The sequence below is a fragment of the Lagopus muta genome, chromosome 1 (assembly GCF_023343835.1).
Source record: "Lagopus muta isolate bLagMut1 chromosome 1, bLagMut1 primary, whole genome shotgun sequence".
In the NCBI taxonomy this organism is placed as follows: Eukaryota; Metazoa; Chordata; class Aves; order Galliformes; family Phasianidae; genus Lagopus; species Lagopus muta.
Window position 1 is genome coordinate 143,051,322 of NC_064433.1, and position 27,658 is coordinate 143,078,979.

The following is a 27,658-nucleotide window of genomic DNA, read 5'->3' on the forward strand; positions in this document are numbered from 1 at the left end:
TTAACCAAAGATATTTTTATTGGGTTCAGTATTCAAGCATCATTAGGTTAAGGTCTTTTTAGAAAAGCAAATCAATAATCAAAAACAAAAACAAAAACACCCAAACTTACAAATGACAAATGGTACAGGAAGATTAATTTGAAGTAAGATTTTATCAGGTTTGTGAAAAAAAATTTACCGAGAGCCAGATTGTGTTTTGAATCTAAATTACTGAACAACATATGAATATAATACTCCATTTTCAAAGAAGCAAATATCAATTAAATGCTAGTCACCTGAAATTGACAGTAGTCTCTTAATATAAGGCAAAAATAGGAATTGGCTTTTTCTTTTAACGTACACTAAGTACAATCTGCAGCAGCTGCCATATGCTTCATCAAGATCTTCCTAAAGCAGGAGCAGCAGAGGATGCTGACTCACGCATTAAGACCTTCTCAACATGCTGACCATTCCACAGCAATTCCTGAACAAGAGCCTGGGCTAAGGACTGGCTGAATGCTGCAGTGTCTTTGCTAAGTGTGTGCATCATTTCATCCTCACGCGCCACAACCACACGGCAGTGTTTGAGCCGTGTGACACAACGCGCACTGCAGATCTAAAGGTGTGTCAAGAGACAGAACACTGCAGAAAATGCCATCAAATGCTCTGTGTGATCTTCCATATAATTGTATTTACGGATTTGTGTGAATTTTTAACAGGTAATGACCCACTGAAGACATTTTTACAATATTTATTAGATTATGAATTTATAAATTCAAGGACTCAGAGGCACATAGTTTAAAAGGCCAAAAACACTGAAACTAATGAAGTCACAGAAATCAGAATATTTGTGGACATAATACCAGTAAAAAATAAAAATCACATCCAAACTAAAAGCGACACTTCTTAAGAGTCATCCTTCAAAGTTAGCATAATAAAAAGTTCTCATTTCCCTCAAAGAAAAATAATTCATCCCACCTACCAAGCTAGAAAATCCTATTTACAATTGTACTTTAATCAGAAGTATCATTAAGTTGCCTAACACAGCCGGTTCTACTCTGCCATTAGAATTCAACGTTTATTTTAAGGTATCGTTGTATTTACAAATGCATAAATATTGTAACTCTGATCTTCACTGAGATCTGCATGAAAACAGGCTGTTAAGTCACAATATAAACGTGTTAGTGGAAGAAAGTGTTTGGGGCAGCTGCATATTCAGTATCATTCTCAAAGAACAGAAAGCCAACACTTCTGATAAAGCTCAAGTTCATCACGGAGATCAGGTCTGTAAGTTATGCTCGTGAAGGTTTAACCTCTTCTGTGTTAATTCTTCACATTGGTTCTTTCAGTCAACTTTCACCACACTGTAGATTTTGGTTACAAACCAAAAGCATGCAAAGAATCCAATTGTCCCTAAAAAATAAAAGGAAGGTTACATATTAGGAAAAGTTACACAGCAGACGTTAATTTCAATCTACGTATGCAATCTGCTATGCGTAGTCTTCAGTGACCCATCAGATCAGATCAAGTTAGAGATGGAACCCGGCCTTTACAGGCATCAACTGATCTGTATGTACCCAATTTCCACAATCGGAAAGATGTCATGCAGAACCCATTTTAAGTCACATCATTTCTCTTCCTACCACTCGTTTTTCTTGTTTCCTACCAAAAACGTGCTATGTACCATAGAAATAAATGCTTCTGAAATACATTAGGCAGTCAAAAGGCATAAACAAACCCGAGCTGAAATTTAAGGACAGGGACTGTTTCCCTCAAGAAAAGAGAATCTCTTTATGAAGCTCCAACAGACAGATTGGCAAAGCCTAAACATATCGACCACTTTGCATGCAAAAGAATACTTCTGTTAAAACTGTTTTGCTTTAAAGCACAGCTTCAGTCAGAACGATACTGCGCTTAAAAGCAGCTCAGAACAGCTGTTACAGGAACCTTCACCTCCCACAAAAAGTAGGACAGGAAAAAAACCGTGACAATTATCAGATTTTTGCCTGCATGCCTCTTATAAAGCCATCTTTTGAAACATCACCTTTGTTTAAGATTTGCTAAGAGGCACAACAGAAGCTGCATACTAACTCATTCAGTACACGAGCTCCTAAAGAACCATGAATGATATCCCAGTAATTTTTTTTTCTTCACGCTTGCTAAACTACTGATGTTTAACTGACTCATTGACTGTGATACGTAGTTGCAGTCCCAGCTGCGAATCAAAGGTTTGTCATGTAGCTCCCGGTATTTTGCCTGCTGAGTCTGATCAATGACCTGGAATGCAGTATGGAAGCAAGTGCCTGAAGCATGTGCTACACTGACATAGCAGCAGGGCACCATCAGAACCCTTCCTGATCCTGACAATTTTTAACAGATGAGTAAGCAACAGCAGAATAGTTTTGATACAACAATTATGATTTTCTCTTTTGAGCTTCTTTATCATCCTGACACAAGAAGTCAGTTGCCTTTAGGAGCAGTTTTTGCTAAATTGCCAGTATGGTTTCACATTTAAAAATCTGGAGAACTCAGTACCCCTTTAACACGTTTCTATAAACCCTTATCTCAGAGTGCTTCAATGCATCTCAGAGAAGTGGAAATGTTGCCTTGGAACACAAATTAGCATGCCAAGCTAAACGGACAGAGTTATATTATATGCTCAGAAATACAACTGCTCCCTTAAATTATGGGGTCATTTACCCTTACTCTTGTGGGAAGTAAAAAAAACCATTAAGCACATGATGCTTCAAAGTTCTAATCCTACGGTTTATTTTGCTTATATTCTCCCCTAACTTCTACACACAAATGGAATTACAGAGCATGACTTGCATCTCCACTGTCCCAGTTACAGACAGATAACTACTACAGAAAGCATCTGAAGAGGTCTAAGACTAAATCACTTATTCTTTGCGTCCCTGTGAACACATCCTGAAAAGCATTTCCCAAATTCACTGGCAGGCACTGCACAACCAGTTGGTGGCTGTCAACTGAAAGCGAATCTGTGAGCAAAGGAAAAGAGTTGCACTGCACACCTTTAAAGGCATCATGTGACAAGACTGGCTTGAGAGAACAAGGGTGAGTGAAAGATGGGAATCATATGTGGAAGGTACAGAAAAGCAGCTAAAACAGAAGTCTCAGCACAGAAAATATGGTCCCCTTTGTTTTCTATGTAAATGCAATTCTGGCTTTGGCCAAAACTGTTCACAATTAAAGGCAAACATACCGAATATTTATTAGAAAAGGTAATGGAACTAAATTAAAGATCATAGACTGACATAAGGCCTCACTTTTTCATGAGACTTTAAGCATACATCACAATGTTTAAACATTGATATAAGTGAAATCACAGAATCATTAGGTTGGAAAAGAAATCAGTAAGTCTAACTATCAACATGACAAACCAAGACCCATCACTAAGCTTTGCCCCCAGTGCCACATCTCTTCAGTGCCCCCAGGGCTCCACCACTTCCCTGGGCAGCCACTTCCAATGTCTGTTGCTCTTTCCATGAAGGAACTCTTCCGAACATCCAACCTAATTCTCCCCTGGCACAACTAGAAGTCATTTCCTCATGCCCTATCACTCGTTGCCTGAGAAAAGAGACCAACACTCTCCTCTGTGCAGTCCTTTCAAGTACCTGCAGAGAAGGATGAGGTCTTCCCTCGGCCTCCTGTTCTCCAGACCCAAATTCTCTCAGCCACTCCTCACAACTCTTGTTCTCCAGTCCCTTCATCAGTTTTACTACTCTTCTCTGTGTACCCTCAAGCAACTCAGTGCGTGATCTCAGCAGTGCTGCACACAAGAGGACAATCACTTCCCTAAGTCCTGCTGGCTACACAATTTCTGATGCAGGCCAGGAGCATCAGCATTGTGCACTTGTTCCTAGTCAAACAATCATGTATTCTTAAGCTCTGTACCTCAATGAGACTATTAGTAAACCCAGATCAGAAATAAAAGGTTAAGAGAAAGTCAGAGCAACAAGTAAGAGAGAGCGAGGAAGGAAAACAGAATCTGATCTGTGTCTTCAGAACAGCTTGCTAATCAGCACACAAAATACAGATAAAAGTAAAGACGATATGCAACCTCCAAAACATTCTAGCAAGGCCAAAAGAAGTTAAATTGGCTATTTAAGACACGGACACAAGCCCAACGCTCTTGGGACAGAGCTTTTTAAAAGGTTTTTTTGTAATATCACATTCTCTCTTTCCAACCATCGGTGACCCAAGAAACTCCTTGGAGGCTCTTGTTCCTGTTCCTTATCTACATTCAGTTGTGGACTACAAACTGCTTTGAAGCAGCAAGCTCTTTGAAACGAGTGTATGATGTTCACTTTAAGAATAAACATTCACAAATGCCACCCATCTTCTCCAGCTAAACATTTTTTCTTCTCTGTGTTCAGTGGAACTGAAAATTCTACTTATAGTGGTATCTCTATTAAAAGCTCTGATGGCAAACCATTTGTGCTCTTGGAGGCTGCAAAATATAGCCTGCAAAGTTGTATGCATAAAGCTGCATCAGAGCTTTAGAAATCATTAGGTTTTCTTCATAAGCATGGAACCTGAAATCATTTTAAGCATTGATCAGTTCAAAATAGCTTAAAAAATATACTACTCTGTAGGAAATGCTGGAACAGAATTAAATATTCCAAGTATTTTGAGGAATTGCCACGTGGTAACTTCTTTCATGAACATCTGAAAGCAGACTTCCTGCGTCCTCCATCCTAAATAAGGGACAAGCATATCTGACTGGAAATTCCTTTCTAGTATTGAAGATGATGAAGAGGGAAGATTGTCACCTCATCTCACTCATGAGCAAAGAGCAGTGCAGCACTTAAGACACACGCTTGCCCAGAAACTCATAGTAAAGATGACAAAACTCTAATAACACTGTATCAAAAAAAAAGTCTCTCTGCCCTTCCTCTGCCATTTCTTCAGTGCAACAGGAAAAGAGTTACAAAGTTCCAGAAGAAATCAAATCAAGGAAAAAAAAAAAATCACAGTTGCATATTAAATTTGTAATCTTGTATCAAGATAAAGCTTGCCAAGGCTTCTCCTAAGGAGAGCTGAAGGTAAACTCAACATTTGAAATCAAAGTTCAGAAGTACTTACCTGTGAAAAGGAAGAAGATCAAAACCATAATCATGGTATAACCAAAATATAAAATGGTGCTAGCTGTTCCTGTGATTTGCAGTTTAGAAAAAAAATAATGTATTGCATATATTAGGAAATAAACTGCAGTAAAACCACTAGTGAGAAATGAACGCCACTGCCAGTGATAGTCCTAGAAGTGGGGGGCAAAAAGAAAGACACATGAGTACAATTGCACATACCTCTAATGATCTGATTCTGATACTGAAAGCAAAGCTACTGGCCATCTTTCTTCTACCATCACTTTATCTCAAAGTAAGCTTTCATAGTTTTGATCTACAGCAAAAACTATGAAAATCAACAGTGCTTTAACTACATTATTCAGAACTACAGATAAGAAGGATCTGTATCAAGTAGGCAAAAAAATCCAAACAACACAAATAAGCCCAATCTACTATTGTAAACCATGGAGGTTCTTAATTACTTCCCTTAATTATCCGCCCAGGTTGGGCAGGTGAAGGAATGCACTCTCATTAAGCAAAGTCAGTGGATAAATCTTCAGAAACCAGGAGGTGAGACTCTGAAGGTGATGTATCTGACTCAGTGGCACTCAGTGCAGGGTTTGATTTAGTATTTATTTCTTTGCAAGCTGTGCCAGAAGCAGCTTCACTTCTTAAAGTCTCGATTTAAGGATATTTAATACCATATTTAAATGTTTATGTCAAATTCTGTTAATGCTTATTTCCAATTATAGAAGTCTTTAACATTTCTTGAAGCATCCTTAAAGCAGTACTAAGTATGAATACTGATGAGTACTTCTTACCTCTGCACATAGATGGAAGTAACAGAGCAATATGGTGGCCTCAGAACACGTGATAACCAAAATAATGAAAACCAGAAACAGGAAGCCAAACATGTAATACATCTGGTGAGACCTAATGAAGAGAGTTTTCAAAAAATAACCAGAAAAATTAAAATGGACATGGTACTGGTACTATTCCTTCGTACACAGTAATATCACCTTCACCTTACGGTACTTCCTTTCTCACTGAGGCACTATTAATTCCGTGCCCATACAATTAACTAATTTGCTTTCTACATCAAGAATAAGAGCCTCGACAGCTCAGTCTGAAAACAGCGAGAAAGTGAGCCCCAATGCTGCTGCTGTTTGGGATTTTAGGGAAGAAACTGACTACACATAATGAGTGAAATTACAGTTCCAGTAAAGTCAACATGACCTCTTCCACTGAATTCAGCAGAACTTGGATTTCACCTCACATTTCAATCAAAGGGGCAGAGCTGCAAAATAATAAGAAATGTCAAATGCTTCAGCTGTGTATGCTGGGCAGAAGCACCTATTCAAGGTTCAGAAACAGTTTAAAGATCCCCAGTAACTAAACTGTGCCAGGAGGAAGACAAAATCCTTACAGTAGATTAGTTTGTCAGCGTGCTATGAACTCACATCAAAATTCACTTGAAGTGGAGTAGCTGCATTACTTTTGATATTGAACAGAATTACTCCATGATGCCTTTGAAAGGAGAACAATTTTGGGGAACAATTTGTAGTCTTGCTTTCTACCCCAACAATAAAAAGCCTGAACCAAAACAAACACCCTCAGATCCCATGCTTCCTTACGACATGCTTACTAATTTCAAGTTATATGCATGTATGTCAACTTTAGAGCAGCTTCCACAAGAAGGCCGAGTAGTCTGAATATCATGAGCCAGCTGTAAATTGCTATGCTTATCACAGTACCTTCTCCATACACCTCAGCAAGCGACACAAGCACTGAGTATCTTCTAACCCACAAAATGTTAAAAAGATGTTAACGTTTACATTTTTAATGAGCCAGCATTCTGGTAATTCTGTAATCCTCAATCAGTCAATGCAACTTGAATAAACTTTCACATAAAAACTACAACCTATTATGACACAGAAGGTAAAGTTCAGGTTGCAGTTAACATACCAAATACTGTTCAGAATGAAGAACAACTGGATAAAGATGCACCCAAAAGGCAGAATGCCTCCCATGATAATTCCAGGTAACGGCTTTGTATAGAACGACTGCTCAGGAATCTGACGAGGAATTTGATTTGTGCGAACAGGGTGTTCAATAGCCTTCAAACAAAACAAAGACATTGCTAGGTAAGTAACAAGTCAAACTACACCACTACTTATTTTGCTTTCTCTTTGACAGGAGAGCTGGCAGAAGTCTATTCATACATTCTGAATATGCACAGGCTCATCTACCATTACATGTGCGCCTTCTACCAGTTCAGCTAACAAAATCTGCAAGGCAAAACAGCTGAAAGAGAGCTTATTTAAAATACTGCAACACATATTTTGAGCCTCCTCTTTCATGACTGTCTATGATCTGTTGTGTAGCTGGAACATATTTCTCAGTGTTTGGCTTGGAAGTGGTGGTGCTGCACTTTTGGTTTCTCCTCCTAGAAATCTGTGCATCTTGTTTTTCAGGATTTACTTCAAGAATCACATTAGGGTACACTTACAGAGTGAGAGGATTCAATTTGGCAATTTTGATTTACTTTAATCTTGAATTCAAGTCTAATTAAGCTACACGCACAAATCAGCATGGTGGAAAGAAAAAAATTAAGGCAGATGAATGCATACTTTGCCATCTTTCCCCTTTCTTACAGATCACCTCAAGAAAATCGACAATTTCAGCTCAGTACTTGCTTTCCTGCTTTAACATATTTGTGACACCATTCACACTACCTTGTCATAACCCTCCCTTTTTTTTTTGTTTTCTCAAGGAACTGTCTCTGTACAGGTTTTTTTTTTACTTACAAGGTTTTTTGTTTGAACTTCCACCTGGTTAGCAGGAAAAAAAAATCCACTGACTTTCAGTTAAGTAAAATAAGGTAACTACAATTGACCTACAAAGCCTTCCAGTATAATTAAACATTTTTCTGAAGGCATTCCATCAGCTCTGCAGAGAGCTGAAATGAAGGTTGCCTATACATGGGAGAAAATATTAGCCAAACTTACAGGTCTTTAAGCTTGTGGGGCACAGTAAGCCACTTTTCAAGCAAAAGAAAACCACTGATTTCACTGCTTAGGGTTTGGTCACTCATGTCACAAAGAACCCTCATGTAAGTAAGAAAACAGTTTAGGAGGAAATCTCAGTTAATTCAGTTAGTGTCTGCCAAGCAGCAATAATCATTTACAGAAGAGTTAAGTGAAGAGATTTCACAAGAACTCGCAACTTCATCGGAAGATGACACCCTTCTCGTCTCAGACTCTGTAGACAGAGAACAGCCCCAAAATGCACAGGGGAAAACCAAACAAAATACCCACAAACACATAAACTGCTTTCCTTTATACTTGGTTGGGCCAACAGAATTTTCTGTAATGAGAGAAATAGTAATGAACATAAAGAATGCCCGGATCTCTGCATTACCTTGAACAATCGTTCAACCCAATACAGTGATAAGCCTGATCAGTGCTCAGAAATATCACTGCGACTCAACAACTTAATATCCACGTCTTGGAATTTCAAGATCAGGTACACAATGCAGTTTTAAAGAAAGAGAACAGGACTGGAGTTGACAAGGTGAACTAGATTAGGTGCTACCTCAGTCATAGCCGTATATATATATAAAAAAAACCAAAAACAAACACAACACTGTATATCAAGAAATACTTACATTTTTCTTAAAGCCAAAATAGGCACCAATAAACGTCAGTGGAACAGATATGCAAAACCAGAGTGCCAAAATAGCAACCAAAGTACCAAACGGAATAGCTGCAGAAGAGCCTTCTCCCCAGAGAATGAGATTCATGATAAAAAAATCCGCAAACACGATTCTGAAAAATACATCACACACTCAGGGCACAGAAATACTTCTTAATATTTAAAGGTCTTCACAAAACAATAGAACCGTATAAGGATTTTAGTGCAAATCTCCTACAATCAAGTGACACAAAAAATATCCAAATGAAGAGGTCAAGCTTAGCGATTCTTTCGTAATCCAGTGGGATTGAACTTCAGCAGGAGCTGACATCCCAACTAAGCAATTTCAAATATATGCTTGTCTTAACTACGCTCCAGGGTAAGACTGCTTGCTGTGATTAAGTAGAAGAATTTAACACAGCGGTTATACAGTGTTATGACACCATGTAGGACCAACTATAGCGCGGTCAGAAAGACAGCACAGAGAGGAAAAGAAGGCATGGAAGAACTACATCTGAAACTTAACAGCACGATTTTGCTCTTTCTTAAATCAGTTTTTTCATGTGGCAAAAGTAAACACGGAACTTGGATAAAAAAGAACCAAGTATGACATGCCATTGACACAGCTATCTTTGTCAAATGCACCTCCATGCTCTTACAGCTTCTGGAACAAAGGGACACCGTAATAAGATTTACTTGTACAGCTGAAGCCGGAATATTAGCTATGCATGTCAGAGAAGCAATTTAATTCTTTTAATCATGGCTATATTCTCAACTCACCCAGGACAAAGGAACGATGTCAGCAGGACATTTGTTTTCCATTTCTCACCTCCAAATGCTATATTAAAACATTTGACAGTCATCAAAACGTGCATTAAGCTCACAACTATTAATTTTCCAGTCCATTTAGCTGTTACACTTAGCTTGCAAATACTCAAATAACGTCCTATCATGCTCAAATTTCAAACAGTAAAATAAATCTTTAGTAATAACAAATTCCTTCATTGTATTGCTTGATCACAAAGATTCAGAGCAAAGAAAACTCTCAGATGCACAAGAAAAACATTCAAGTAAATAAACCTGGCCTCTGACCACTTTATCTAAGGAAGAAGATTTGAAGTACTTTTAAGTCTTTAAAAAACAGTTTAAACCTGTTATGATCAACAACCTCAAGTTTTCTAGCCTTTGAACAGCTTCATTAAAAAATAATATTATATATATTAGCATATATAAATATATAAATATTAGAATGTAATATTTATATAAATACGAGAAATGAGAGCTAAGCTGCTTTCTTGAAATAACTCTTGTCTAAGAGTTTTACAGGTTAGGACTAATGCTTAAAAGAGCATCACTCCTCCCTGTAAATCTTAATGGCATTAAGCACTGGTGATACCAAAAGACCTAGGATAGCTTTATTTAAAAAAAAAAAAAAAAAAAATCCTTAAGAGTTTGTACTCCACTGATAAAAATTCTAGTCAGAGAACGTCCAAATGAAAATATCCCACTGGAATTCCAGCTGAGCAGTGCCCTCATGACACATTTATTTATGTATTTTTTAGTTTTAAGACTCAGCAGTGATTATGGTTGCAATGATTTTAATTAATTTTCTGTTCCTTCAAAAAATTCTTGGTAGAACACAGCACAGGTAATTAATATTAATCAGTTCTTTTCAACTCACGCTTCACTTTTTAAATGCAGCATTAAAAAAACCTTTTAGAATTGGATAACTGTTTCAGTTGTATTTTGCTGTTTAAGTCTCTCAGTGCTTTGCTGGCACACTGCAAGGAAAAACATTCATGTTGACATGCTCTACCATTCGTTGCAACAATATCTCTGGAGTTATCATTCACTGTCTTAAATATTTAGTTAAATTGTCAAATATCAACTGAACTCATGACAAATATAATAGGAAATATAATTCTTACCACCTCCACTAAAACTACGGAATTCGGTTTGCCATCAAAAACTTCAAATTATCTTTAAAAATACAAAACATCCAGCATGATATAAAGAAGCCCCAAAGCACTGTTGAATGTAGTAGCATTTAAGTCTCCTTCTATTTCAACAAAATTGGTTTGAAGAGAAGCTCAAAAATGCCATCACTGCCACTGTGGGAAAGCTCCCTTCAAAACGAAGGCTCTTCATCCAGTTGGTGCCCCCAGGAAAATTATAAAATAGTCAGAAGAAAGTGAAGAACTCCAACGCTAACTTTCAGGTTCAAGATCAGAAATGAATTCTCTAGCACTGTGTCTTCAGAATTATAAGAGTCCAAACAGTCCAAAAAAACAAACCAGCTTACTCAGTCAAAAACAATCTTGTACCTCATGTAAGGTAATAGACATAGAGGATGGCACACTTGGACATAAAATAAACCAGAAGGTACAGGTGCAAACTAGCTCTGGTCAGTGGACAGGCCCTGAAAGGATATCTAGTTAGGGTAAGGGGAGGAAACAGCATCAACTAACTACTGCCTGCTGTCCAAATATCACTGGGATGCTGCAGCCACAGAATACTGCTAATTCACCCCACATCCAGTCTGAAAAGCACTATTCTCCCAAAAATTGAACTAGCTAAGAAGCAGCGACAAAAATCTCAGGCAAGAACAGAAGTTCATTATTGGGGAAAAAAAAAAAGTTATCAAACAATGTCAACAGCTAAAGCTAAAATCAAGTTAAGGGTCTGCATTCCTCCAGCCATAGGAAAACATAAGTACAAAATCATCAGAAGGAATTAGCATTAGTAAAAAATAATTTCCCCCGTAACTCCATAAGTACATGGCAGCAAAAGCAATTCAGGGTCTCTAAGCACGATCACATCAAAATCAGTTTAACCGTGTCAGTACTCCATACTTATTTTCTGTTAAGATAAATACATTTCTCCATCTTGCCCTGAGGGAAACTACAAACCATTCCATAAAATAAAAGTCAGTTCTATGACGATAATTTACTTTAATGAACTTAAGCCCTGTCATTTTAAATAACTTTTACTTACATTTGTAGAATCTGGCAGCAACATAACCTGCTGGAGTCCCAAGCAGTACCCACAAAACTACAGCACAGGTCATTAGGGCTCCCCGGTTAGCAGGTGACAAAAATCCCAGGCAAGCGAAAACTATGAAGGAGATGCACAGTTTAAGAACTTAATTACACACTGGACTTAAAGACAGTACACCACTTACTGTACCTAAACTTTAAGATAAAAACTTGTATGTCTACTGTATCAGCTCAGCTGTTTCTAATCTTAAGACTTTAAGACATTTGTAGACAAAACTGTACTGCTCTTTTTACATGCAATTAGCACTGAAAAGATGGTTTCTACAGAACCAACTCCTTCCCACTTTATTACTTACACAGGGTAACAAAAGTCATGATTAAGATCTGCGTGCCAGAGCCTAGGAAAACAGACAACAGCATTCCTTTTCTCGGGGGCCTGAAGATATCACCATGAACCAGCTTCCAGCCAAATTCCTCCTGCGCGTCTTCCTGTAAAGGAAATCCAGCTATTTTCATACAGTAAATCACACTTGCGTAGCCTGTAACAAAATAACTCCTCGTAGAAAGAAATTACATTATAAATACACTTGAGGAGGTACATTTCAGACTTACAGTGGAATCCATCTGATTGTATCTTGCAATGTCTTTATGCAGCGTCCTCAACATAATCATAGCAACCATTCCCGACAGAAAAAGGACGATCACCAAGGAGTTCATAATGCTGCAATGATTGAAAAACAGCAGCGAGTCATCGTCCACATCTCAATGTTAAAATATTTTGGTACTGTATGCTTGAAGACAAACTTTCTTCTCACCTAAACCACTGAATATGAGTGTGAGGCATGGATTCCAAAATATAATCCCATCTTGATGCCCATCTTATATTTTTTTCTTCCTGAAAGAAGAAACACCGGTTTCAGACACAACCAGAGTCCAACTTAAATTCAAGAGTTTATATTCGTGCAAAGCTATCTTAAATCTCAGGATAAATTGAAACTTAATTTGGAATGGTTTAAATGTAATATTTACAGAATAACAACTTAAAAACAGACTTATGAGTTGACCATAGACTCTAGAATAAAACATTTTCTGAATAATATTAAGACCCATGCCTTCTCAGAGCATGAAGTTTTCTATTAATTCCCATGAATTCAGATAACTAATGAACTAATTGAGAGCACAAAATTTTTAGTGTATGCAAGTCAACACACTCCATACTCAGAGACAAAGCTGTGCTACGTGAACAGCCTTCAGCCTAAAGGTCCCCTTTTTGAACACAACTGCCCAAGTTACCTCCTGCTTTCACGCAGCTTCATGCACCAACTACCAATCCAATTACTGTCAGCTAAAGCTGCAAGACAGGTGGGGAAGACAACGCTACAAACTTACGTTGTTAACAGATGACACTTATTCAGACTAAATATTCATGTATCAGAAACACTTCTAATACGACACATCTTCATTTTATGTTTCACAGTAAACATGGAAACAAGAATAAACAGTGCTAATCACCTCAAGGTTACTATTAAACAAACCATCAATGCCACAATCAATGAATACAAACGGCCACGTGTTTTTGTCACAGGATGTTATTTCAGTAAGTTAAGCAACAGCACTTTGTAGTAAAGCTGTTTGTGAAGATTAAAAGAACCCCAAAGCAATGAATTACAGTACGCAGAAGCCAAGATCAAGTATCTAGTTCATAGAGGCAGTAAAACCATATCTCAAGGCAAGCAACAAGTTTCTCATCCTTATCAATAATTCTAGGACAGAATCACATTTTTCTTCTACTTATACTCCCTCAATTCCTGTCTTCCTGAGCTGATCTGATCCACTAACCTGAATTTCAGAGGAATACCTCCATGTCACATAACATTAAGCACAAGACAGTAAAACACACATGCAGCTGGGCATGCCTTTTGTATAAGAGAAGCAATACAGGTCTTGGACTAATACTTGGACATTTTATCATTATTACTTTTTAAGGAAATTCCATTTTAAAAGGTACATCATGCTTGTTCATCCTAATAAGACACATTTAAGCATCACTGGTCCCTGCCTTTGCCCGATGAAGTGTTTCTGTGCCTTTAGAGAATAGAGGGATGAAGAATACCAGCTTCTTAAGTTTCCTACAGATGTATATGGGAAGACCACCTTGGGAAAAAACATAAAGCTTTTCCCCTAGGACTGCTTACAGCACTAATTTGCCAAAATGCACAGTTTCTCAGAGTTGGAGCTTAGAGTGAGAAAAAATCTGCCAGACAGTCTAGACAGACATAGAAAGTGTGATTCTCTTATAAGCTGCATATGCATTTTTCAGGGTGCGTGGGGAGGTATGCAAAATTGTAAGGCATGCATTTAGGTCCCAAGTCACATTTCAGTTTAAATTAAGTTTTTAAACCACAAACGTACTGCTCTGAAATAATTTTAGCTATCTTTATAATTCTGATTATTAACACAAAAGATTTGATCTTAAGAAGTAACTAACATAAAAAAACCTCAGCACTCACCTGAAAAGATATTGAGTACGTATAAGCAATTTTGACCTCTCCATTAGCCTTATTGCTTATATCCATAGGCACTCCTGAGCAATCAGGGTTGTCTGGATGAGTATGCTTGTAACTGCAGGAAGAAAAAACACAGAATGAAAGCTGCATCGCTAACACCACCATTAAGATATCATTTGCTTATCTTACACAAGCATCAATTTCATCCCTGACTCTTCCCTTAAACGTTATAATACTTCTTAATGCCTCCACTTTCGGAGCTCCTAAGGAGCGTGTCACAAACTGAGGACATCAGGACACACAAACTGTTGGCACAGAAGTATATTTCCTAAAACATATCTACAGAAGAACACACTCTCAAAAACGCAGCATCAGTAATAATCAAACCAGCTGTAGAAAGGCCACACAGACACCTGAACAACTGATAGCTATATTTGTGCTGTCACTGCATCCAGATTGCTGAATTCATCAGAATTTGCACTCTAATTACTCCTGCCTTTGGCACCGATGATGATACGGAACATTCCCTACTGGGGTTGCTTCCCTTAACACATATTACTTTCAAATTTCATTTTATCTTTTTTGGCACACATAGGAAATAGTGCACAAAGATCTACAGAACTTACAGAGTAAGATTGCATCAATCCTCCATCAATCAAGAGGAAAGCTAATGTACACATCATATACCTGAAAACATTTCTCCAAACCAAAGCAAGAGTGCTGGGATGGATCACTGCTCAACAACAACTTATTTCTGAATACTGACCTTTTTGGTTCAAGTTTAGCAGCAACAAGTCTTGCTCCCAGAGCTTCATTCTCCACAACATGGTAATATATCTTTATGTCAACGTGATTGAAGATATAAAAAGTATCTTTTTCATGAAATTCTGACTAAAATGATTAAAAAAAAAAAAAGTTAAAAAAATCAAGAAGATAAAGACACCTGAAAGCCTTACAAAATTTAATTTTATACTGCATAGTTTTCCTGTCAAAAAGTTCTCCCAAAGATGCACGCACAATTCTGGGAATACAAAGACAGTGAACTGCTTTATTGCATTAGAAAAAAAGCTCAGAACTACAGATTGAGAGCAGAACTTCACCTGAGATGATAGAGGAACTGACAACGTTTCCATTTTACTCAACTTAAGCAGCAAACTGAATTGACAGCTATGTGACAACTTTCATAACCAGATGTGTTTAATAAACAATTAGCTCTTTTAAAACACAGTGTATGTTTTTCATAGATTAAACCAAACCTTTTAAGACAACGCAAATCATTGCTGTCTGTGACAGAACCACTTCCATGTTTGAAACCAAAGATTCACTGTAAACAACATTCAATATGTTGAACAGACATCTCAGGTGAAGGGATGTTTCAGTTTGAAGATCAGTCCATTAAACAAGTTGTTAAAAGCTTTATGTCTACTGCAGCTTTGTTAGTGCTTCTTCAGGGTGTTCTGTCCCCACTCCTTTCTACAGAGGGCCCTAATGAGAAGCCTGGGTTTTATTTTTCTAAGGTGTTCTTCTACAGTCTTTCAATTACTCCTTCAAAAGTTATTACCCTTATATTAAAAACAAATATTTAAACAAGATTAAGAAATGTTGCCAGATTACATATTTGATCACAAATCTACTTCAACCATCCAGTTATATGGAGTCTCTGAAATCAATTCACTATGCAGGAAAAGAAACAACATTAGAAGCTGGTAAATAAAACAAAAGACCTGCTTCTTAGTCATCACCTCTTTGTGGAAAAGGTCTGGGATAACCTGAAGACATTCTACATTTCTTAATGCATTCTTATCTGCATAACACTAACAGTGCATTTATCTGGAATTCCACTAGTTAACCCAAAAGGACCCATCTGACATGGAAGAGAATCTTCACTCAGTATTCTTATATATTGCCTTTTTCCACCAGTCCACATCATTTTAAGAGAAGCACTCCTTCAAGAACTATTAGTTCCCATGCAGAGAAAAAAATATGCCTGCAAAAACCTGTTTCCATGAAACACTTCTATCTCACAGCAAAGTAAAATCCAAGTTCTTCAAAGTTTAGACATCACAGACAATGAAGGACAATGTTTTTTCTCCTGCATTCCATGTATTCTACACACTATCCACATTCTTCTCTTTTTGAGCCTTTCTGTATTACTACATACATCACAGAGGAGGCAGTTCCTAGACAAGCTGAGGTGAGATTAGAGATTGTAGTACCTGCACATATATCAAAACATTCAGTTTTAGGGAAACAAAGATAGTAAGGACTCACCATAGAAACAGGACACAGACATAATAAGCCTTTAGAACAGTAAAAAGAGGATATTATAAAAAAAAATCCAACTCAAACGTACATTAATAACACAGGCATCTTTTGGACGGCCATCTTCTGTAATGTAGCAGCCAATGGGAAAGCCTGGATTGCAGAACCTCTGGCCATCTTCAACATCGTAGCACCAGGTCACAGGCATGTTGTCCACAATCCTGTGAATTATATGCTGACACTTCATCATCTTTCAAAATATATGGCATCATGCAAATAAAAATAGACAAATCCATAGGTAGGTGTTGGAAATACACGGCCCACTCGGTGACCACCAAAGCATTCTATTTACTGAGCCAGTTTCTAAAGTGCCCCTACAAACACAGATCAAATCACAAAGCTCTTTCACTCTGAAGGCACAGGAATGAACTGTTTCATTATTTTTTCTTTAAAAATAGCCCAAGTCATCCAGGAAAGCAGCTGAAATGAACTACATCATTTCCAGTTTCTTCGAGACAAAAACACAAAATAAAAAACTGCTCACACATTACATAAACATTATTAATCCCCCAACTTTCTAATCGCTCTTCAGAAATACTGCTACTAATAATACTAATAATGTTTCTCGACACTGCTTGAAGCATCTCCAAGTTCTTTCCATGCTGCTCTGTATCCACTCACCAACCAGCCCTTGCCCATTTTTAGGATGGCCCCACCTCAGGTGTGAGACCTTGCACTTGGCCTTGTTCAGCTGCGTGAGGTTTTTACACAGGCCCACCTTTCAAGCCTGCCAAGCCCCTCCTGGATGTCATCCTTTCAGTCCAAAACACTGACTGCACCACACAGCTTGGTATCACCTGCAAAGTCTCTGAGGGTAAACTCAATCCCACTATCCATATAACCAATAAAAATATTAAACAGGCCCAGCAGGGACCCTTGAAGGGCACTGCATGTCACTAATGTCTGCCTGGACATTGAGCCATCAACTGCCAGCCTTTGGATGGGGCCATCCAGCCAGCTCCTTATCACTGAAATCCCACAAACCTTCTCTCTCCCATTTAGAGACAAGGAAGTTGCATGGGACTACAGCAAAAGCTTTACACAAAATAACATGATAAAGATACTATCCAGCATGCTGCAAATAGTGCATCTATATCTATCTGTATCTATCTATCAACAAAACAAACAAAACCCACTAAAGACATACTTTTAAATTGAGAGATACTCATCATGCTCAATTTTCTTTTTGTGCAAGAAAAGCATTAAGAATGTACATTTTCATGTCACAAAGTGTTTTAACTATCTGGAAGATAAATCCCAAAAGCAATTTATTCAAAGAAGATTTAAAATTGAGCAGCCACCCTTAAAGCATCGTTAATTGCTCCCAGATACATTTGTACAGTTCAATTAGTAAATGACACACGTGAAGACATGAGACAACAGCCAGCTCTTGAGCACTGCCAAACCAAAAGAAGACATCTCACCAACTCAACAAGACAGGTTTTTGTAGCACTTATCAAGCTGCTGAATATTCGTTACAATTAAGCACTCCAGGATTACAGTCACTAAGCCGTTAAGGTTAACAGATACCTGCTAAGGTCTCATTAGGTACTTCACACACAACTAGGACTTCAGTCAACAATAAAGAACTGTTAAGTGACACGTGGTGCCTTTGCTGATAAAACAATAACGAGGTCTGCATCATCCCCACCATTAGCTACCATACAGAGCTGGGTTAGCAATATTGACTCATATTGACACAATGGAAGAAAGTTTTAAAAAAGCCCCTTTGCAAACCACAACTTGTAAGCTCTTAGTCTCCAGCAGAGCTATGAACGGCAGCAGCAACAACCAAATCTGACTTGCCTAGCCATGCTGTACAGGGCACAATTAAGCTGCAGATTTGCAGCTATTCCAGGTGCAAGTCATTACAGTTGGTTCTCATTTGAAATTCTAGCTCCATAACATGTGCAAGAGGTTGGTTTTGTTAGCACCTCCATTTCGTAAAGCATAAAAACAGGTAACAGATCAACCTATTGCAAATTACTTTGGTTGGGATAAAGGTTTTCCCCTGCATCTTCTGCAGCAGAGGCATACAAAGCTGCCTTCAAGCTGCGATGCTGGAACAAATTGATAACTTAAGAAGCAAATCATTTTTCAGTGTTAATCTTCACATTTGAAATGACTTGAAGAGATTATACATGAGGAGCAAATAAGCTATACAAATATTCTTACATGTCTTCCAAGAACATCTGGTGATGAACGTGGTGAGACAGGATATCACCGTTGCTGCTGAGTCCAATTCAGTGTGTCAATTACTAATCTTATTAAGTGGCCTTGAAAGCCTTAAAAGTACTTTGCACCATCTGTGTTCCCCTGAAATGTTATGACACATTGAAGCCTGATAATAAACCTCTATCAAACCCTCCCTTATGCTACACCTTGCTGATTGCCACGTATCTGAATCCTATATTACACTTCTGAATCACAAAATGCAGCCACTTCCACTCTGCGGATCTGTGGTTGATGAGGGACTGCTGTTACTGTAGCAGACATAAACATGGATACTTAATGCCACTGGTCGCAAAGCTTTACAGCAGTAGAACTAATGCTCCAATTGTTTCATTTTTTTGCTATTAAAGTAGTTAGAAATATAAGAATACAGAGCACTCCAAAGGAAAGTTGTCCTACTGAAAATTGAACAATTAAATTGCAACATCTCTATCAAGTTTGGGGTACAGACTAAAGAACATTCTTAAATATGCTAAGTACATTTGTGAACTGATGTAAGCAGAGAAAAGTGTTTGTTTTGTGATAGCATCACAGCTTTGGGAAATTTTTCATTTCATGTTTCATGCACGCACCAAAACACAGACAGACTTTAAAGGTTAAGCATTATGCCACACCAACACATACCAGTGAAATTCAAAGCAATGCAAATTTTATAAACACATGCAAGATTTAAAAGAAATATAACTAAATGAAGTATCTTTGAAGACCTACTTATTGCAGCATTAAACAGATACACTACAAATCCCTGCAAAAACAGCTGCATTTTTCAGAGCTCCTTTATTTACTCCCCTCTTCACTTATATAAACATGCAGCTGCTGCCTGTGAACCTCTCATCTAGTTTATCAGCTTGCAACCTCACTGATTTTCCAGAGATTTCCAAGAAGATTCAGCTCAGTGAGACAGTCTACCCCTAGACAGGACAGCATCAGCTTCCAAGAACAGCAAAAAAAGCACTCACTGCCTATTCACTGTGGATGGCTGCATTGAAACTGAAGAAACAAAATGTGGTATTAGAGGAAAAACACCTAAATGACAATGGCAACATTCAACATTTCACCTCCTTTTTTTACTAATATGTTCAGAATCGTTTAATTTAATTAGATGAAAACCAGTTTTTGTTTCAGTGAGCAGGCAGTATGTAATTGGAATCATCTGGGCAATATTAATTATGCTTATTCCAAAGACATGCCAAAGTGAAAGCTCAGACAACTTAATGCCAATGTTGTTCCTTCTACGCTTGCACCTAAAGGCTGCTGTTAGCACAGAACACCAACAGAAAAGCACTACAGACAAATATCCATGTATGCCATCTACAACATCTACACAGACCCTGCAGATAAATGTTTCCCAGCTCCTGGATTTTGGTGCAGAGCATGTCCTAAGTCCTAAGTAAAAAAACCAGCACGACTTCAGCATCTACATCCCATATGGCCTCACCCTTATGGACCATCAGAAGAGAACCTCAACATCCAAGCTGGAACAGAGCCCCAGCACATTCCAAGATAATTTAGATTTTATTTTATTTTTTTCCAGTTCTATTTTTTGTATCTGTTACAGAGGGTCTCAGAGAACAGAAAAAGATTCAGTGTGTAGGTGTTCCTCAAGTTAATGAGCTCATTTTCACTGGCCACCTTTCATTTCCATATCCTATACAAAAAAAGAAACTTTGCACACTCAGAACTACTGATCCCATCTCTTGGGTACAACATTACAAACAGTGCAAAGGCTTTCGAAGAGAGTAAAGATGACCTAAAAGTAGACTGAAAGTTTCAATTCTTACCTCCAACCAATTTCTATGCTTACAGGTGCAAAGAAATAGCAGTACTTTACAGTGAGCAGACAGCAAAAAAAAAAAAAATCACATGCTATGTTTGGAAACATACTTGTTTCCATGGAGTAAGCACTCATTCCTGGTGAGTGCTCTTAAGTAAAAATAAATAAATGAAGACATTAAGGCAACATACATAAATAACTTCTGCAAAAACAGGACAGTAATGGATTTAGTGCAAAAGCCTTGTGTTGAATCTGTATTCACATGCAAATACAAAATGACCAACTACATTAATTTAGGTTTAGGTTAGATATTAGGAGGAAGTTTTTCACACAGAGGGTGGTGATGCACTGGAACAGGTTGCCCAAGGAGGCTGTGGATGCCCCATTCCTGGAGGCATCCAGGGCCAGGCTGGATGTGGCTCTGGGCAGCCTGGTCTGGTGGTTGGTGACCCTGCATGTAGCAGGGGGATTGAAACTGGATGGTCACTGTGGTCCTTTTTAAACCAGGCCAGAATTCTATGATTCTATGATTAATTATCAGCAGTATATTAGACTAACCAATCCACGAACGATGTCAACTTACCAATGATGCTGATAATTCAGTAGCATACTTTTTTTCAAAAAATCTAATTTCTGCTTATCCTCTGCCTTCTTGGTATCATACGTTTTTGTACAAACAGCTTTACATGTCTCCTTCTTGTTGAATGTGAACTACAAAAATGAAATACATACGAAAAAAAATAAGTAAAAGCATGTTACTGCAATTCCAGAGTTTAACAAGTTTTCCCCCATACACTTATTACTGTGTATGCTAATAAAAAGAATTTTCAAAACTATATACATTGATATTACAGAGGAGTTTTTCATATTGGCACATACTATAAAATCCCTTCGTGATCTTAGAGCACATTGTAAGATCCCAATTTTTGGACCTGGTTTTCAAGAGTAAGAGTACTCAACTTCCTCTAACAAGACAGGAATTTCAGCTGAGAAGCAAGGTTCCAAAGACAGAAGAAAAACTCCGCAGCATTTCAGGCCACAAGGTTTACAAGCGGGGTTGGCTTCTTCTCACTGGTGACAGATGACAGGACAAGGGAAAATGGCCTCAAGTTGTGCCAGGGTAAGGTTAGGTTGGATATCAGGAAACACTTCTTTACAGAAAGGGTTGTTAAGCACTGGCACAGGCTGGATGTGTTTCAAAACCATTTGGATGTGGTGCTCAGGGACATGATTTAGCAGTGGGTTGTTAAGAGTTAGGGTAGTATGGTTAGGTTGTGGTTGGACTTAATGATATTTAAGGTCTCTTCCAACCTGAGCGATTCTATGATCCTATGCAAACTTAGGTTAAATTGACAGATTTCTATTATGTGGAATTTCAGATAATGAAATCCTAAAACGCCCTAGCGAAAGGATCCTCAATTTTCTGACCTCTTTTGGTTACACTGGATTATAAGTATTAATAAAAGCCCTTTTCACAGAACAAACCCTGTAAGGAGACGGTTCTATCCTCTCTCCAAACAACACTTGGCCAAGGTTTTCAGATGGACGTTTCTTTCCTTCTGCTTGACAGAAATCAAACCTGAATTATAGAAAAGATAGCAAAATTAACAAAGTTTAGTAGATGTGCACGTCAGACCCAATAGAGTACCTCAAATCAAAACCATCATCACAAGTAAAGGAACTATATATATATAGTTAGTATAGTATATATATATATATATATATATATAGTATATATATAGTAGATTTATATATATATATATATATATATATATATATATATAGTTTCTTACTTGAATCTGTCAAGTATGAAAATCACAGCCCGGTTTGGGGGAAGTGATACAAGTTGCAGCTTGATTAATCCCTTAACAGATAACCTTTGTTCAGACAGTGGGAAGGGTCTGCTTCTTTGTACTGAATAGATAAAGGAGGCACCTGAGACTTTGTATCTTATGGAATATGTAGGGAAGGCCTTCAGGAAAGGCCTCTGAATGCACAGAAGCTGAGGACCTTTTTCATGCAAGACATGCGTGACTGGAGGAGGGCATCCCCCCCACAACCAGCGCTATTGTTAAGGGACACCTACTTTCTAACTCTCCACCTTGACTCTTAGACAGTTTCTCAATTCTTCTGGTATCAGAAGGAACAAGAAAAGCCCTGAAGTCAAGCCCCTCGATTGGCTATTCAGAACTCAGTTTATATTAATTAGAGGAGAATAAACGTTTTCTTTAGTAGTTGCAGATTTCCTATTTGTGCAGGAATTTTAGCCAGGAATTAAGGCTTCACATCATGTCATGACAGTCCACAAAAAAAAAAAAAAAAAAAAAAAACACCACATGCAAATCGAATTCTTGGAGAAAATAATAAAACAAAAGCATCAAAGAGCTGTTTCACATCAAATGCCACTGAATAAAAAAGTTACAATACTTTCAGTCACCGAATCTTTTAATAGCACACCTTCCGGATACCTCCTAACTTCAAGTGTCCCATGCTTATATGCATTAAGAAGTGGTGCTTGATCTAGTGCTTGATCTCTTCGATATGAAATAGCAAAGTATTTTTCCAAGCAACAACTTTACATACTTGCACAGATCACAGACATATTTTGTGTACTCCCACGATGAAAACCGAGAAAGCATTTAACACCTCATTAAGATAATTGATGGAAAGTTCACACCTCGTTACCACTTTAACTCATCTGGCTATAGGCTACTAAAGACAGCAGTAATACTTTGCCCTATAAAATTACAATATATAGACAGGGAGGGACATAAGGAGAGAATCTGCAAAGAAAACCAAGAAATAGGGAACGAAAAACCCATTTCTTGGAAATTCATTCGAGATTCGCAAATTGTTTAATTAAAAAATGGAAACAAAAAAACGAAAATGGAAAAAATAAAACCTAAAATGGAAAAATAAGTAGACATTCCTCGTTTGGAAACAGCTAAATCAAGGCACTAATAACACTTAAAGATAAATGCAATTCATCTTGTCGGAAGAAGTGAAAAGCAGAACGACACAGACATGCAAGATACTTACGCAGTATATTCGTAGGGAAGGACAGACTCTACAGAGTCAAGCCTGTTCACAAACAGCTCGATTCCAGACTGAAAGAATCAGAGAGTCACTGATTGTATTTCATCTGTGCTCATATATATTTTGTATACACACACACACACACGTAGTCTCTTGTGTCAATAAAGTAAGTGAAAGTCTCACACTGGGCAGATAAGAATTACGCAACTCTGTATCTTGAAATGCACATTCTCATATAACGAATGGATCTGCCAGGACCATGAATTAAATGCTATCTGAGCATGGGGAGAACAGAGCCCACATGACAAAACCACTAGAAGGCTAACGTAAGCATGCAGACTACAAGATAGCAAGAAATCAGATACAAGAATAACACAGTTATAAAACTGTTATAAAACAGTTGCCAGTTTTAGTTTAATGCAGCAGCTGGAGCGATCTTAGCCATCATCAGAACTTCTGCACAAGAAGTCTCACAAGGATACGGTGAAAAGCACAGATCAGACCAGTACCTGTGTACTGGTCCACAACTTCATTTCTGAAGCAACCAAAAACTCAGCTGTGGGGATTTAAACAAAATCTAAAAATCTCACATGGGGGAGAACTCAGTATTACTAAATCAACGGTGGCAACTGTCAGAACTCAGCTAGAACACATGAAAAATTAACGTTGTACAAGGAAGCTTAACTGTACCCACTTACACAAATATTATGCTGTGGCAATTATCTGATTATGCACTGTCTCCTCCTCACCACACACTACACTAAATGGGGGCAATTCAACTGAAAGAACGATTCAGACTTACTGCATGTCTCTATCTCACTTGGTACATAACCTGGCTGGCACAAGGTAGAGGAATAACAAGAAATGGCTTAACTCAGAAACAGATTTTCAGAATAATACAGCTGATGAGGTTATCCTAAAATGTTCAGCTAGCCACTGGTGGCAGATTTATATTAACTGTCTAATTACACGTTTATAAAGTGATACATTTTCAGGATAAGGATTCAAACATTTTGTGGACACTGCATGAGGGGGGGAAAAAGAAATAAAGCAATGATGCCTGAGCAGGATCACTCCATAAGCATCTCAGGTATAATGATAGGACAGCAGGCAACCTGCTTTGCTTAAAAATCTTCTAACATGACCCTAGCCTAAACTAGGAATAATTTTAAAACAGCAGTGTTTTTCAGGGATGCTCTGAAGAACTACAGAGTGCAGCTTGAAAACTTTAGCCTGTAGGTGAAGAAAAGTATTTCTTCAGGAGGGCAGCATAGCACTGTAGCAGGTGGTAGATGTGCTGTCCTTGGAAGTTTTTAAGGTTTGCTTAAACAAGGGCAGAGCTGATCAGGTCTTGTGCTAGCAGCAGTCTTGCTTCTTAAATAAATTTGTGATCTCCTGAGGTTGCTTTCAAACACTACTTCTATGATCCCATAAAACAATATCCACAGAGCATTCTGGTGCTATGACAGAAGCAGTGTGGAAAGAAGACTGAAGGAATCCATGGTTACCTGTTTAGAAGAGGATCTGACCAGTCAGAATTAAACAACACACTTGAGAAAGATGAGAAAAGTACAGCTGCTACCATTTCTGTCACAACAGCAGCAAACAGCTTCTAAAGCTCACCCAAAGGAGCAAAAACTGCCTTAAGAACACACCCCTATCAACCAGCATCCTCACAAATATGCCACTCGGTTATGTGAGAAAACTTCACCAGTAAGCCAGTATGTAAAGAATTTCCCCCTGACATCCAACCTAAATCTTCCCTCCCTCAACTTAAAACCATTTGCCCTTGTCCCGCTGCTATCTACCCTTTCAAAGAGTTGATTGCCCTCCTGTTTGTAGGTACTGAAAGTAACTTAAAACATCACTGAGAGTTTAGGATCAGGGTGCTTGGGACAGGGAAGCTCTGTGCTGTGGACTCATGACAGCCCGGAAGACACAGCTGTCACCGCACACTCACCCTGGCCGGTCACCTGCCTGCGACCTGCAACCAGCAGCTGCTAACCCCTGACAAACGACCAGCTGGAAAGGCTCGCACGGTGCAGCACGTACAAGGGCCAGGAGATGGGCGGGCCGCTCCCGTCTGTAAGATGACAGCAACTCGGGAGAGGAGCCGGCAGTCGCACCATCTACTAACGCGTTACCGTCAGCCGTCACGCTTCGAGCCGCAGCGAGCTCAAACTCCTCAGGGCGGCAGCCAGGTAGCAAGAGAAGAGAAAAAGAGCAGCGGGACGCCCGGCAGGCTCGGGCCGCGCAGTGAGGCGGGACGCAGGGGCGCGGGAGGCGCCGAGGCCTCCCCGCCTCAACGCGGCCGCCCGGCCCCAGGCCGCCCCGGCGGGCTCACCTTGCACTCGGGCTTCTCCTTGGAGGGCTCGCAGAAGTTGACGGGCGCCAGGCCCGGCAGGTAGAAGCCGGCGGCGGGGTGAGGCGGCGCGGTGACCGCCAGAGCGGCGACCACGAGGAGCGGCCGCAGGGCCATCGCGGGCGGGCGGCGGTGGAGGAGGAGGGGCGGGGAGGCGGCTCCCTCGGCGCCTCTCGCGCGCGCCCGCGGCACCAACGGTCGTTGCTGCGTCGCCCCCCGCCTCGAGCGGCCGCCGCTTCCGGCTTCTGGCGCTCGGACACGTCACCCCGCGCGGCCAGCCCGACGGGGGCCGAGAGGGAGGGGGCGGGGCGTGAGCGAGCCGCGGGGCCGCTCTGCGCGTTCGCTTCCGGGTTGCGCCCCGCCCGCTCCGGTTGCCATGGCGGCGCGGGCCGGCCCCGCTGCGCGCTGTGCTTCATTGCGGGTGCGCGCGGCCCTGTGGGCGTGTGCAGGTTTTAATTCTCTATAGAAGCGGCGGCATGAATGTGCAGAGTCACAGAACCGTAGCGTCCACCTTGTCGGAAGGGACCCACGCGGATTATCTGTGTCGTGTAGTCTGTCTCCCTGCTCCACACAGCACCGCCCAAGCCCTACGGCTGAGAGCGGTGTCCAAACGCTCCTCGCACTCCGGTAGCTCGGGGCCGTGCCCACTGCTCTGGCGGCCCCTTCCGTGCCCACTCGTGTGGAGCCTTTTCCTAACCCCCAACCTGTCCGTCCCACAAAATACATTTATATTGAGAATCATAGAACCATAGAATCACAAGGTTGGAAAGGACCTACAAGAGCATCTAGTCCAACAGTCTCCCCATCACCATTGCCACCACAAGCACTAAACCACATCTCGCAGCTCCTCATCCAGATGCCTCTTGAACACTGCCAGGGACGGCGACTCCACCACCTCCCTGGGCAGCCATTGCAGTGCCTGACCACTCTCTGAGAGAAAAAGTTCTTCCTTATGTCTAACCTAAACCTCCTCTGAATGCAGAGCGAGTGTTGCTCAGATTCTTGTTTGACCTTTCCCAACCTCCTGCAGTTTTCCACCAGTTTGGGTTGATTGTGCTTTAGAAACTCCAAACATCTAATGGAGGACTGTATTTATAAATAACGCAGCATTGCTGCTGATTTACACTTGGTTCTCAGAGTATCTTTGTATTCCTGGTTCTTACAGGGTTTGAGGACTCCTATGTAGCTCACAACTTGATACATCACCACGGTCCAGAGGCAGCTAAGGCAGCAGCTGGCAGAAGTTGCGTGATCACAGAATCACAGAATCGCAGAATGGCTAGGGTTAGAAGGGACCTCAAGGATCATGAATCTCTCCTGCCACATGCAGGGCCACCAACCTCCACGTTTAATACTAGATCAGGCTGCCCAGGGCCCCATCCAACCTGGCCTTGAACACCTCCAGGGATGGCAACCTCTCTGGGCAGCCTGTTCCAGCACCTCACCACTCCCTCTGTAAAGAACTTCCCCCTGACATCCAACCTAAATCTCCCCTCCCTCAACTTAAAACCATTTCCCCTTGTCCTGCAGTTATCAACCCTTTCAAAGAGTTGATTCCCCTCCTGTTTGTAGGCTCCCTTTAGGTACTGAAAGGCTGCAATGAGGTCACCCTGATCACCATCCCTTGTTCTCACAGGGGACTTTGACTTTCCTGATATATTCTGGAAATA

General features: G+C 39.8%; 1 protein-coding gene and 1 long non-coding RNA gene across 2 annotated transcripts in view; one reads left to right on the top strand and one right to left on the bottom strand.

Moving 5' to 3' along the window:
• Positions 1-26,265, bottom strand: TM9SF2 (transmembrane 9 superfamily member 2). Its single transcript, XM_048933198.1, has 17 exons — positions 25,971-26,265; positions 23,630-23,697; positions 22,076-22,169; positions 21,174-21,301; positions 16,616-16,745; positions 15,029-15,153; positions 14,266-14,377; positions 12,571-12,650; positions 12,368-12,476; positions 12,112-12,244; positions 11,754-11,873; positions 9,540-9,597; positions 8,734-8,893; positions 7,032-7,183; positions 5,888-5,999; positions 5,086-5,257; positions 1-1,392 (listed from the first exon to the last, which is right to left on the bottom strand). Exons 1-17 carry the CDS (start codon positions 26,103-26,105, stop codon positions 1,325-1,327), a joined length of 1,956 nt encoding a protein of 651 aa, XP_048789155.1. The 5' UTR covers positions 26,106-26,265; the 3' UTR covers positions 1-1,324.
• Positions 23,721-27,658, top strand: part of LOC125687907 (uncharacterized) — a 13,193-nt gene continuing 9,255 nt past the window's right edge. Inside the window, exon 1 of the long non-coding RNA XR_007374509.1 lies at positions 23,721-25,827. This is a non-coding gene — a long non-coding RNA (uncharacterized LOC125687907). The remainder of the gene's footprint in view (positions 25,828-27,658) is intronic.

Excerpts from the sequence above, each read along its gene's own strand:
- TM9SF2 (XM_048933198.1), bottom strand. The coding sequence starts at position 26,105 with ATGGCCCTGCGGCCGCTCCTCGTGGTCGCCGCTCTGGCGGTCACCGCG. Across the intron at positions 12,245-12,367 it reads ACAATCAGATGGATTCCACT|GAAGACGCGCAGGAGGAATT; the intron begins GTAAGTCTGAAA and ends TTTCCTTTACAG. Across the intron at positions 7,184-8,733 it reads ATTTTGGCTTTAAGAAAAAT|GCTATTGAACACCCTGTTCG; the intron begins GTAAGTATTTCT and ends TTTTGTTTGAAG.